The sequence below is a fragment of the Nerophis lumbriciformis genome, linkage group LG17, assembly GCF_033978685.3.
Source record: "Nerophis lumbriciformis linkage group LG17, RoL_Nlum_v2.1, whole genome shotgun sequence".
NCBI classification, from domain to species: Eukaryota; Metazoa; Chordata; class Actinopteri; order Syngnathiformes; family Syngnathidae; genus Nerophis; species Nerophis lumbriciformis.
In genome coordinates, this window is record NC_084564.2 from 18525013 (window position 1) to 18539053 (window position 14041).

Consider the following 14041-nt stretch of genomic DNA (forward strand, 5'->3'; position numbering starts at 1 on the left):
GTCAGGTGATTTCCACATGCAACCGTCTACCCAGAGGGAGAACTGCATGGGCGGTCATGTGACTGTTTTGTTTATTGTCAAACCGAGCATGCAGGAATTATTCTGCACTCTGCAGTGCACACAGCTGAGAGAATGCACAATGTGGACACCCACACCCACACCCACACACACACACACACACACACACACACACACACACACACACACACACACACACACACACACACACACACACACACACACACACACACACACACACACACACACACACACACACACTTAGAGGGCAAGACATGTCAGTGATGATGTGACAGAGCATAAGAAAGTAAATGTCCAATAGCATCAGGTCCATTCCACAAAAAGTGCTGACGTCCAATCCAGACGGCCTGCATGCCGTGTGACTGCCACATGTTGCATGAATAAAAGAACAAAGCGCTGACATCAAAGCTCTCATTTATAAAAAAAACCAAAAACTAAATAGTGTGAGTGGGTGGAGGAGAGGGCTTCCATTTCCTGCTTTAGTAGCAGAGAGATGAAAATAGACTAACAATCAAATCCACATAGATATCCTAATTGTAACAGTAAAAGAAGAGAACATTTGAAAATTCTGATCAGGATTATTTTAGACAACAAATATCTGCCTTAAAGTACAAGTTGCCTCTATATTGAGGCTACCATGGCACACGCACACACATAAATACATACACACAAATGCATATACAAAAATACACATATGTATGTAAAATATATATAACATATATACACATACATGTGTATGTATACATATTTATAATATATACATATATATATTATATACATATATAATATATACTTATACACATGTATACACATATACATATGTATACATACATACACATACATACACATACATACACATGCATACTCATACATACATATACAATACATACATATATATACATATATACATACATATATATATACATATATACATACACATACATGTTTACATACATATATATATACATACACATGCATACATAGATACATGTTTACATATATACACTTGTATACATGGATACATATACAAACCCCGTTTCCAAACGAGTTGGGAAATTGTGTTGGATGTAAATATAAACGTAATACAATGATTTGCAAATCATTTTCAACCCATATTCAGTTGAATATGCTACAAAGACAACATATTTGATTTTCAAAATGATAAACAATTTTTTTTTTGCAAATAATCATTAACTTTAGAATTTGATGCCAGCAACACGTGACAAAGAAGTTGGGAAAAGTGGCAATAAATACTGATAAAGTTGAGGAATGCTCATCAAACACTTATTTGGAACATCCCACAGGTGAACAGGCAAATTGGGAACAGGTGGGTGCCATGATTGGGTATAAAAGTAGATTCCATGACATGCTCAGTCATTCACAAACAAGGATGGGGCGAGGGTCACCACTTTGTCAACAAATGCGTGAGCAAATTGTTGAACAGTTTAAGAAAAATCTTTCTCAACCAGCTATTGCAAGGAATTTAGGGATTTCACCATCTGCGGTCCGCAATATCATCAAAGGGTTCAAAGAATCTGGAGAAATCATTGCACGTAAGCAACTAAGCCTGTGACCTTCGATCCCTCAGGCTGTACTGCATCAACTAGCGACATCAGTGTGTAAAGGATATCACCACATGGGCTCAGGAACACTTCAGAAACCCACTGTCAGTAACTACAGTTGGTCGCTACATCTGTAAGTGTAAGTTAAAACTCTCCTATGCAAGGCGAAAACCGTTAACAACAACACCCAGAAATGCCGTCGGCTTCGCTGGGCCTGAGCTCATCTAAGATGGACTGATACAAAGTGGAAAAGTGTTCTGTGGTCTGACGAGTCCACATTTGAAATTGTTTTTGGAAACTGTGGACGTTGTGTCCTCCGGACCAAAGAGGAAAAGAACCATCCGGATCGTTATAGGCGCAAAATTGAAAAGTCAGGATCTGTGATGGTATGGGGGTGTATTAGTGCCCAAGACATGGGTAACTTAAACATCTGTGAAGGCGCCATTAATGCTGAAAGGTACATACAGGTTTTGGAGCAACATATGTTGCCATCCAAGCAACGTTACCATGGACGCCCCTGCTTATTTCAGCAAGACAATGCCAAGCTACGTGTTACATCAACGTGGCTTCATAGTAAAAGAGTGCGGGTACTAGACTGGCCTGCCTGTAGTCCAGACCTGTCTCCCATTGAAAATGTGTGGCGCATTATGAAGCCTAAAATACTACAACGGAGACCCCGGACTGTTGAACAACTTAAGCTGTACATCAAGCAAGAATGGGAAAGAATTCCACCTGAGAAGCTTAAAAAATGTGTCTCTTCAGTTCCCAAATGTGTTGTTAAAAGAAAAGGCCATGTAACACAGTGGTGAACATGCCCTTTCCCAACTACTTTGGCACGTGTTGCAGCCATAAAATTCTAACTTAATTATTATTTGCAAAAAAAATAAAGTTTATGCGTTTGAACATCAAATATCTTGTCTTTATAGTGCATTCAATTGAATATGGGTTGAAAATGATTTGCAAATCATTGTATTCCGTTTATATTTACATCTAACACAATTTCCCAACTCATATGGAAACGGGGTTTGTATATATATACACACACACAAATATAAAGTTAAAGTTAAAGTACCAATGATTGTCACACACACTAGGTGTGGTGAAATTATTCTCTGCCTTTGACCCATCGCACATATTACACACACACACCTCATTTACACTCACCAACGCTCTCTTATAAGGGGTACAAATACACCAAAATATATATATTTTTTTTAAATGAGATTAATTTGGTTTCCAGGAAAAACTATAGTAATGTACCCGAAATATAATCTGTTTAAAAATAGCAGTTAAAATAGGAATCAATGGGGAAGAACATTTCTTTAGAGGAAGTGTGTACACTTTTTTTATATCATATTTTAACAATGTTACAAAAAAAAGGCAATTGAAGTTTCTAGTAAAAAAACCCACAAAAATAGAAAACAACATTGTGAAACGAACCCTAGCAAAATGTTTGATTTTGAACCTTAAACTAAATAATATCACACAAGGAGCACATGTAGTTAATGCCCAATTCGGGCCCTAGGGGTGCAAAAGGGTTATTTATTACTAAACATACAGATGTACATTTTTTTTCCCGGTTGTATGTCTCAGCATGTTATCCCCGTGCTCTGCGATAACTGGCAATACCGCTCCTCTCCCCCAAAAGTCAGCTGGGACAGGCTCAGCTTCCCTGTGACCCTAACGATAAAAACAGTATTTGGATGGATGGATGTATTAACAGTTGTTTTTTCTTTTGTGTGTTCACTCTATTGTTTCATTTTATTTACCGTATTTTTCGGAGTATAAGTCGCACCTGCCGAAAATGCATAATAAAGAAGAAAAAAAACATAAATCGCACTGGAGCCCGGCCAAACTATGAAAAAAACTGCGACGTATAGTCCGAAAAATACGGTATACACAATCCCTTTGTGTGTTGTGCTGTTATTGCCACCCTCTTGTATACTGTATACGGTGTTGCTGCTACTGGAACCTTCATTTGCTTGAAGGCACACACCAAGGGAATCAAAGTTCTATCTAATCTAATCTATTTCCCACTTTTGTATTACTTTGTTTTGTTTTTTAGGATACTGTACTCTTTTAAAACATTCAGCCTTGTGTGTTAGTGTGTGTGTGTGTGTGTGTGTGTGTGGGTGGGTGGAGACAGGCCAAGAGTTTGTTTGTAGTGATGATACTATAAATTGTTTTATTGCTTTTGTTTGCCTGCCCAGGGATAACAGATGGAAATAATTAATTTTGCTCCACATTGTCTCTTAGTTTTTTTGTCAGTGCCATTTGGAGTGCATTTAACTACTGAAACAAACATACTGTATGCATTTCACACAGTGTGTGCAAAAAAAGGAATGGAATATGCATTTTCCATGAAGTTTTTTGATAATAATTTGCATGTTTGTGGCACACACACACACACACAAACAGACGTGCACGCACACACTCACACACACGTTGACTGTACAAAAGCAAGGCCACACAATGCCACCGTGTTTTCTGTCTTTACCTGCGGCTCAAGCTGTTATGCAGCACATCAGTGACTCATCACATCCTGACCTTGAGCTCCTCCTCCAATACTCTATGGCACCGCTAAAAAAAATATACAAAAAAAATAAAAAAATCTCTCGTCACGACACAAGAGTCATCAGTTTGTGGTGATAGGTCCCAATTGAAGGTGCTGATTGAAGTTTGGCCTATACTGTAACTGGAATCATAGTGTTCATGCTTACAGTTAAGGGAAAAATGTCCTAATGCTGTCATTGCTCTGTTCCATTCATATGAAATTACATTTAGAAACAAGTAAGTTAAAGTACCAATGATTGTCGGACACACACTAGGTGTGGCGAAATTATTCTCTGCATTTGACCCATAGTGCCAAGCAGTAGAGGCTGTGTGTGTGAGAGTGGCCTTTAGAGGGGACCTATATTAATATTTTTTGGGATGATTCTATATTTAAGACATTTTCTTGTAGTCCAGATAATATGTATTGGATATGTTTAGTGTACATTATACTCCACAATCACATTTATAACCTACTTTCTGTGTATATTTGCAAGTTATCTGTTTGTGGAGGCGTTCTCAGATTGCAAATGAAACCACACCCCACCCTCTCCACAAGTGTCACTATATCTTTTGAAAACTGTTTAAAATCTTGAAGACAAATGTCAACGCAATTTTTTTCCGGAAACGTTCGGAAATAAACTTACAGTGGGGAAGGGATTCATTTGGCCCCATTCCTGGGTAGATCCCACGTGAGAGGAAGAGGGGGGGTTAATATTTTTGCAATGCAGTCTGCTGAAAATGATGGAACGCGCCACTCTGCATAGCAACTGATGCCGTGGTCAAAGTCGGAATTGCCACAAAACACATTTTAAGATATTCAACACTGCCATGTGGCGGCTAAAGTGGCTGGTGCGCCCCCGCCTCATTCGTCTCGTTTCATGTGTCATGTGAATTGGGGCCATATGAATTCTCTTTACTGTAATATATGATACTTCTTTTTCTTGGCTCATGGAGGATGGCGTTAGACAACTACCATTGTCTACATTTAATCAAACGTTAGAATTTTTTTTTCTTCTAGATAATTATTTTCTTTTTAATGTAATTTATGAACACTTAATCTCTTTTTAATATAATTTTTTTTTAAATAATTAGATAATTAAATTGTTATTCTACATTTATTTAATCATGATGTATTTGAATTGTTAACTAGTTTACCAATAATTATTTTCTTTATGAATGTATTTTTTTTAAATACCTAAATAATTAGATGTTTTCTTCTGAATTTATTTACTTAATCATGATTTATTTGAATTGTTAACGAGTTTACCAATAATTAATTTCCTTATGAATGCATTTTCTTAAATACCTCAATTAGATGTTTTTTTTCCTAAATTTAATTAATCATGATGTATTTTAATATTTTTACTCGTTTGCTAATAACTATTTTCCTGTTAAGAATACGTCCTCATATAACCACTTTGCAATGAAGCAATAATAATAATAATAATAATAGATTTTATTTGTAAAAGCACTTTACATTGAACAAACAACCTCAAAGTGCTACAGTGCATTTAAAAAACAAAAAAACAAAAACAACAACGTTAGAACCGCAAATAGCTGCCTCCAACAAGTAAAATATTTAAAAAGAAAAGAAAAAAAAAAGGTCACAACTTCAACCACAAGTGTGTTTAAAAAGTCATAAACCAAGTAATATTTAAAAAAAAAAAACACATTTGGAACACAATGGATAACAGCTATTTCAGAATTATAACAGTGCTGAGTCTATAAGGTAGACAATGAATATACTGTATTTCACAAGTAACTGAAGATACGGGCTAAGGACTATTGACCGACTCCTACTTTTCACTCAGTTTCCGCATTGACGACCCAGCCTGCTGATTAAGTCCAGGGCCAAATTTGGATCCGCCCAGTCCCCCTTTCCTGAAGTCACCAAGGAAACCGTAAAGCCAAAATCCCAAAGAGGTGCAAACACTGACTTATAAATTTGTCTTGATTTGGTTGCTATGCTATTATCAGCCACAAAGCACTACCGACAAGGACGCCACTCGAGCTATTTTGAGTCTGCCGTGAATGGTCTGCGTCACTGCGGAGACAAAGCAACAAAGCCTCGCCACTTTCAAGCCATTTCGGCAGTGATGAAATATGGAAAGCCTTCGCACTGGAGGAAAACTTTCGATAACAGAAATCTCTATAGAGTAGACGTCTAAGGAATGTTGATGGTTATGAGTTGTATCGTGCCGATCAATAGTTGTCATATGCGACTTTTGGTTTTTTGACTTACAATTGACCTTTCGGTGACACTATGCAAGCCAACCTGTGGCCATCTTGCAGAAATTACTAAAAATCAAGCGAATTATATCATAGCACTTTACATCATCTTTGAAGCTACATTTAAACCAGTGTGGGTGACACTGGGTGAACAACGGCAGTGACTAGGATGGAATTAGCGGGAATCGAACGTGGAACCCTGAAGTTGCTGGCAAAAAAAACAAAAAAAACCATCAAAATTAAAACAAAAGAGCTTTAAAATGTTGCAATATAGACACTGATAACACACAGCTGCTATGCAGGCAGTTTTTGACTTTCAAAATAAAATGAATAAAATCAAAAAATAATAAAATCTTATATTCAACGGATAGATCTGAAGTTGATTAGTTAAGCGTTAGTAAAAAGAAGATTGATTTGGCTTTTATTTTAACTAGGGATGTCCGATAATGGCTTTTTGCCGATATCTGATATTCCAATATTGTCCAACTCTTTAATTACCGATACCGATATCAACCGATATATGCTGTCGTGGAATTAACACATTATTATGCCTAATTTGGACAACCAGGTATGGTGAAGATAAGGTACTTTAAAAAATAAATAAATAAAATAAGATCAATAAATTAAAAACATTTTCTAGAATAAAAAAGATAGTAAAACATAATGAAAATTAGTAAAATTAACTGTTAAAGGCTAGTACTATTAGTGGACCAGCAGCACGCACAATCATGTGTGCTTATGGACTGTATCCCTTGCAGACTGTATTGATATATATTGATATATAATGTAGGAACCAGAATATCAATAACAGAAAGAAACAACCGTTTTGTGTGAATGAGTGTGAATGAGTGTAAATGGGGGAGGGAGGTTTTTTGGGTTGGTGCACTAATTGTAAGTGTATCTTGTGTTTTTTATGTTGATTTAATAAAAAAAAAAAAAAAAAAAAAAAAAAAAGGTACCGATAAAAAAAACGATACCGATAATTTCCGATATTACATTTTAACGCATTTATCGGCCAATAATATCGGCAGGCCGATATTATCCAACATCTCTAATTTTAACACTTATGAGTGGGGCCTTTTGGATCCCGAGACCATAAGTTGGATTGTTTTTTAACAGTCATTGTTCAAAAAATAATAAAGCAATGTTGTTATGAATACTTTACCTATTTAAGGGTTCAATTACTTCACAGAAAATATTCCACTTTGAAAAATATTTTGTGAAAAATATTGTATATTTTGTGTTTCTGCCATACAACAGGGTTTTTTGGGGGGAAAAGAAGGGCATAAAACATAATAAATGTAAAAAAACTCAGAAGTTGACCAATAGATATTTAAGTGTTGAAAGTAAAAAAAATATATACTTATTTTTAACACTTTAATTACAGATCCTTTTGGATCACCGGCACCTTTACCATTCACCAAAATTGAAAAGTATCAAAAAGTCTCTAGCACTGGTGCGGCCCTCAGTGGAACAACTTTCTGACAGCCCTGCTCTAACAGCATCGTTTCATGATGCAGTCAAGCACCAGGTATCTATCTGCTTTATGACTGCACGAGTGCCCATGTATGGAGTGTCATTATAGCCTACCTTTGTGGTTTCCATATCAGTTGCTTCCACTTCTTTTGCTTGGCCTATCAGTGAAGGTACAACACATGTAAATGAAAGGCTTTGGTTCATAATCAAAGTATTCACTTGCAATCAACAAAGCTGATATTGAGTCATCACACAGATTTAGACACAAAAACCAAAGCCTAATAAATGGTTACATTTTAGCAGATACATTGTTGCAGCTCTGGTCGAATCACAGCTCATATTCAGTGAAAAAGCCCATTTTCACTCATGTCTGAGTAAGATGTCACGCACAATGACATGCATTTTGTGTTCCGGTGCATGTTCTACAGTACAAAGTAACACAGGCCTTTTACTCCAGTGATTCAATACCAACCGCCCACATACATCGTGAATCACTCCACCTAATCCATTTTTACAGTGACACTTGATAACGTCAGTCATTGCCATGCTTTCCTACGGTTTTACCCCACAAGTGAACCTTGTGCAAAAGGGATCATTTTTACACTGACTTTGGTAGATTATATATACCGTAATTTCCGGACTATAAGCCGCTACTTTTTCCCCTCATTCTGGTCCCTGCAGCTTATACAATGGTGCGGCTTTTCTACGGCTTACGGTAACCAGGGGTGCGCACTACCGAGGATGTGCGAGACCGAGGCAGACATCTAGCGCCAGGTAACGAGAGCAAAACAAAGAGTAGGAGAGCGTCAGCGACAGTTTGCGCGAAGGAAGTGTTCATGCAAATACCCTCAATATGGAAACGGCTGACGAAGCCGGAGCCGTTGATTCCACTGACGAAGAGGAAGGTTTTGAGAGCGAGAACAAAGGAGAGAGAGTGGCTGACGACGCCATTTTGGACCTGTTCTTCTCCGACACCGACAAAGAGGATTTCGGTGGTTTTAGTACGCAGGAGGAAGACGATGACATAATGATTAAAGACTGACTTTTCATATACCGGTAGTAGGCTGGTTATTTTGATAACGTAAAAGGCCGCGGGACTGCACTTTTACTGCCGTGTTACAGGCGAGCACTTTGTATTACTTTGCACCGTTGTATTATTTGTACTCTGCACGAATGCTGTTCGCCATGTCAAAGATGTGAAAGTTTGATTGAATGATTGAAAGATTTATTGTTAATAAATGGGACGCTTTGCGTTCCCAAACAGTCATCTCTGTCCCGACAATCCCCTCCGTGGTAGCAGGAACCCCTATATACTACGGTAATTACACATCAAAACGCCTGCGGCTTATAGTCGGGTGCGGTTTATATATGGAGCAATCTGTATTTTCCCCTAAATTTAGCTGGTGCGGCTTATAGTCAGGTGCGCCTTATAGTCCGGAAATTACGGTATATATATATATATATATATATATATATATATATATATATATATATATATATATTCGTCTCGTTTCATGTGTCATGTGAATTAGGGCCATAAGAATCCTCTTTACTGTAATACAGTATATGATACTTCTTCTTCTTGGCTCATGGAGGATAGTGTAAGACAACTACCATTGTCTACATTTAATCAAACGTTAGATTTTTTTTTTCTAGGTAACTATTTTCTTTTTAACATAATTTATGAACACTTAATCTCTTTTTAATATATATTTTTTTAAATACTTAGATAATTAAATTGTTCTTCATTTATTTACTTAATCATGATGTATTTGAATTGTTAACTAGTTTACCAATAATAATAATTATTTTTTATATATATATATATATTTTTTTTTTTGGATGAGCCCACCACTTAATGGAGGGGTAAAAAATGCTTTGCCAAAAAGCTCTTCCAATTACAGTGGACTCTTGATTTACGAACACCTCATTATACAAACTTTTCGATTGACGAATCACAAACCGATTAAAATATACTTTGGTGTCTGAACCTTGTCTCAGTGTATGACAGGGGCGTCAAAACTCATTTTAGATCGGGGGTCACATGGAGAAAAATCTACTCCCGAGTGGGCCGGACGATAACTTCAAAATAAAGACAACTTCATATTGTTTTCTTTGTTTAAAAATAGAACAAGCACATTCTGGAAATGTACAAATCATAATGTTGTTACACATGTAAGTGTTGTTTACACTTACATGTTGCGGTTAATAGTATTCTATCTTTATTTGTCGTTAATTCTACTTTCAAAGTATGTGATAATGTTCATCAGTCAACTCATTGGTGTTAATTTTCAATCTATCAAGATAAAAAAAAAAAATCAAAATCAAAATTACAGGATGTTATTTATGTAGTTTGCTCATTTTCCGACTAGTGTACTAACATCATGTGGTTCATTTTTTTTTTTAACATATGTAGCATCATCTACAAAGATACAAATAATTGCTATTGTGACATCTAGTGGACACATTTAGAACAGCAATTTCTTTCATTCAAAAATTTCGGCTCATTTTTATACTTAGCAAATTCATCCCATGGGTTAGATCAAACCTGTTTGCGGGCCTGATCCGGCCCGCGGGCTGTACGTTTGACACCCCTGGTGTATGAGAATTTCATGCGCCCATTGTGTGCCTGAAGTGCAACCATTTTGTAACCGGCAGCACATCCATTGTGAGAGGCCTACTCTCTGCTAAATTATACTTGGTGTGCTTTTTTTTTTTAGCCTTTTTTTTTTTTAACATACATTTTCTGGTTGTGCTAGATTAATATGATTCCAAGAAAGCACATGGACAAGTTATTCAGAAGGTATCCATGGCGTTGTCAACACTGCCTTCCCTCCTCCCTCTCCCTTTCACTGCACGCAAAGAAGATTACCCGACAACATACTGGATATTATTTATCTATTCCTAATCATTGTCGCGACCTGGCTGTTAAAGTTAAGGAGTTTTGTGAATTCAAACTGTGAGTGCACCACAGGGCTAGTGACAGTTTGTGCGTGTGTCGGCAGGGCGGCTGCAAATGAGGAAAGTTCTAATCAGCTAGTTCTTGTTTTGATTTTGTTATTAAATAGAAAGTTGATCCACCACCCCCTTGTTATGTTTGTTGGATATACAGTATTGTATAGAGCGCTCTATACTATGTTCAAAGCGTACAAACTTTTACTAAAATATGGACTTTTGTCATGTTTACATTGTTCCTTAAGGAGACATTTACTTCAGCATACAAACTTTTCTGTTTACAAACCCGCTTCAAGAACCAATTAAGTTTGTGAATTGAGGTTCCACTGTATGTGTCAGGCAGCTAGATTACTAAGACCTTTAAGTTGGATCATTTTGTTTTTTTTCAACAAATAGGCTATCATAGCTATGCTAACGTTTGTGTGCTCCTGTCCCACTCATTAATATTACGTTGTTGTATGTAGGGATGGGTACCTTTCACTTTTCAACCAATGAGGTGCCGATTCCTGGTAACTGGGAATCGACACAGACAGTACTAATTGTTGGCACATTTGTGTGTGTTCAAGTCTGAAAAAATGGTAATTGTGTCATAAAAAAAAAATCATTTTTATAATTTACCATTTAACAGTTATATAGTAGACTTTGCATGCAGTAGCAATTCCAAGACCTTAAAGGACAGTAGTGTGCAGACTACAGTTTATTACTTATCCAGAAAGTAGTCTTTGCCATGAAGCTGAATGAGCCAATTTAATCCTACTAGACCTACTAAGTATTTATACTGTACTTATTACACACCGGCTGTGTGATTGTAATGTACAGCTTAGTCCAGTGGTTCTTAACCTGGGTTTGATTGAACCCAAGGGGTTCGGTGAGTCGGCCTCAGGGGTTCGGCAGAGCCTCCGCCGCAGCGGTCAAGACACACCAGACTCATGAATTGATTAACGTGGACCCCAACTTAATTAAACAAGTTAAAAAACTTATTCGGGTGTTACCATTTAGTGGTCAATTGTACGGAATGTGTACTGTACTGTGCAATCTACTAATCAAAGTTTCATTCAATCAATCAATCAATCGTGTAAATAAAAACTTCTCCCTATCGGCGTATCTGTACTGTAAAGTAAAAATTTTAATGACAATAAAAAAGAAGTCTGAGTATTATGCATACCCCGAAACATAGCTCCCTCTAATTTTCCATCTGATTTGCAAGTGTGTAATTTGTTGTGAGTTCATGCACTGTGTTGGTTTTGTTCTTTGAACAAGGTGAAGTTCATGCACGGTTCATTTTGTGCACTATTAAAAAAACAACAACATATAACTTTGTCTTGAATTTGAAAAAAAAAAAAATATATATATATTTTTCACTAAAGAAGGGTTCGGTGAATGTGTGTATGAAACTGGTGGGGTTTGGTACCTTCAACAAGGTTAAGAACCACTGGCTTAGTCGTAGCATTAATTACTAACTTTGGAGATGTTAAAATCGCCATGTAAAATCGCTAATGCTAATCAGTAGCATGTATATGGCAAATCCAATGGAATTTAGCACCGAGCTCGCACATTGTGGAAAAGTGGAGCCTTACTTTTTACATTTGAGGGTTTTCTATCAGGCATACCGTATTTCCTTGAATTGCCGCCGGGTATATAGTATGCGCATGCCTAGAATTACAGCCGGGTCAAACTCGTTTTGCAAAATAATTAGCGCATGCTTAGCATTACCGCCGGCTCAGGATTAACGCCGTGTCAAACTCATTTAGCAAAATATTATTATTATTAGCCCATCGCTAGAATTTCCGCCGGGTCAAACTCGTTTCGCAAAGTAATTAGCATATGCCTAGAATTTCCGCCGGGTCAAACTCGTCACGTCACGAGTGACACTTCACCTGTCATCATTTTCAAAATGGAGGAGGCTGATTTCAATAATTTAAAATCGCATAAAGGGAATAAGATTAAGAGCTATTCAGTAGGATTTAAGGTCCAAGCTATTGAATATGCTAAAAAGAACAGTAAGCAGCTATGTTTTATTAATATACCGTAGCTGCGTGTGTCAAATATGAGTCATTAAATGACTCCCGCCTCCTGGTGGTAGAAGGCGCTTGTGATCCTTCTTTCGACTACTCGGCTGCAGAAGAAGTAACAACAAGATGCAACAGTGAGCAGCGATTATTTATTTTTTCCTCTCGCTTGCACTTTTAACATGGAGGATTACATATCTAAAATAAAACAGTTTTCTAAACTGGACTTTCAATCGAAGCAGGAGGTAATAATTAAAGGAATATCTCCATCGAGACAGAGAGACTTTTAAAACTGAAGAAAGATAAGTAAGACTTCTATAAACAAGTTAAGGATGCTTTTGGTCAGAAGGAGCTGCGCATGGACTTCATTTATAAGTAAAGGTAAGACCATAATAACGTTTTTTTTAATTAAATGTGCTTTTCATGATGGTATCCTTACATCACACTCAAAGCGCAGGCCTAAATTAACCGCATGCCTTTGGTAAGCGCCGGAATGAGAAGAGGTTTTAAAATAAATAGCGCATGCTTGCATTTACCGCATGCCTTTGGTAAGCGCCGGAGTGAGAAGAGAAGTTTTAAATTAATTACCGCCCCGGCGGCAATTCAAGGAAATACGGTACTTGCTTTGTTGGCATGACAAATTGTAAATTTACCTAGAGGCAGAAAGACTGGGTGCTTGTTTCCCGACCAAGAGTTTGAGCGGGCTCATAGTCTGCACGAGCAACAAACGTATCGAAATAGGGCACTTTTTGATTTTATTTGAATTGTTACCGTGTAGTACCGATGGAATTCAGTCGGTGCCTATAAAAGTAACAAATTCAGTACCCATCCCTAGTTTGTATGTAATATACGACATTAATACAAAAAAGTCAAGCACACAATAGTGCTTTCTCCACCGTCAATTAGCATTAATGCTACAAACACAGAATTTCGTGTTTCCATAAGACTTTACTAAAACACTTTTAAACTGTCTAAATTCCGGCATCGACGCTAGATTTGACGACACATCTCCAAAACATTATTACATGACCTTTAACATCTGCCAGTATAAATGATCAAATGGCCACAGTCAACTACAAATGATGTAGACAACGTGAGATTCGGAACGGTAGGGATATTTTGCCGTGGCCAAAGATAGTATTTTCTCTTACAAGGCGGAGGCGAGCTATGCAAACGGACTCTGTGGTCCCTTTGCAGCAACTGAGGGGGAAATTCATC

The 14041-nt window shown here is 37.1% G+C and overlaps 1 protein-coding gene across 9 annotated transcripts in view; it reads right to left on the reverse strand.

Moving 5' to 3' along the window:
* The window catches only part of gramd1bb (GRAM domain containing 1Bb), a 294278-nt gene that overhangs the window by 133973 nt on the left and 146264 nt on the right, over positions 1-14041 (reverse strand). Inside the window, exon 2 of one of the 9 annotated variants that reach the window (XM_061972683.2) lies at positions 7974-8017. The exons of the other annotated variants lie outside the window; for them this stretch is intronic. Coding sequence (XP_061828667.1) covers positions 7974-8017 — 44 coding nt within the window. The remainder of the gene's footprint in view (positions 1-7973; positions 8018-14041) is intronic. 9 annotated transcript variants of the gene reach the window in all.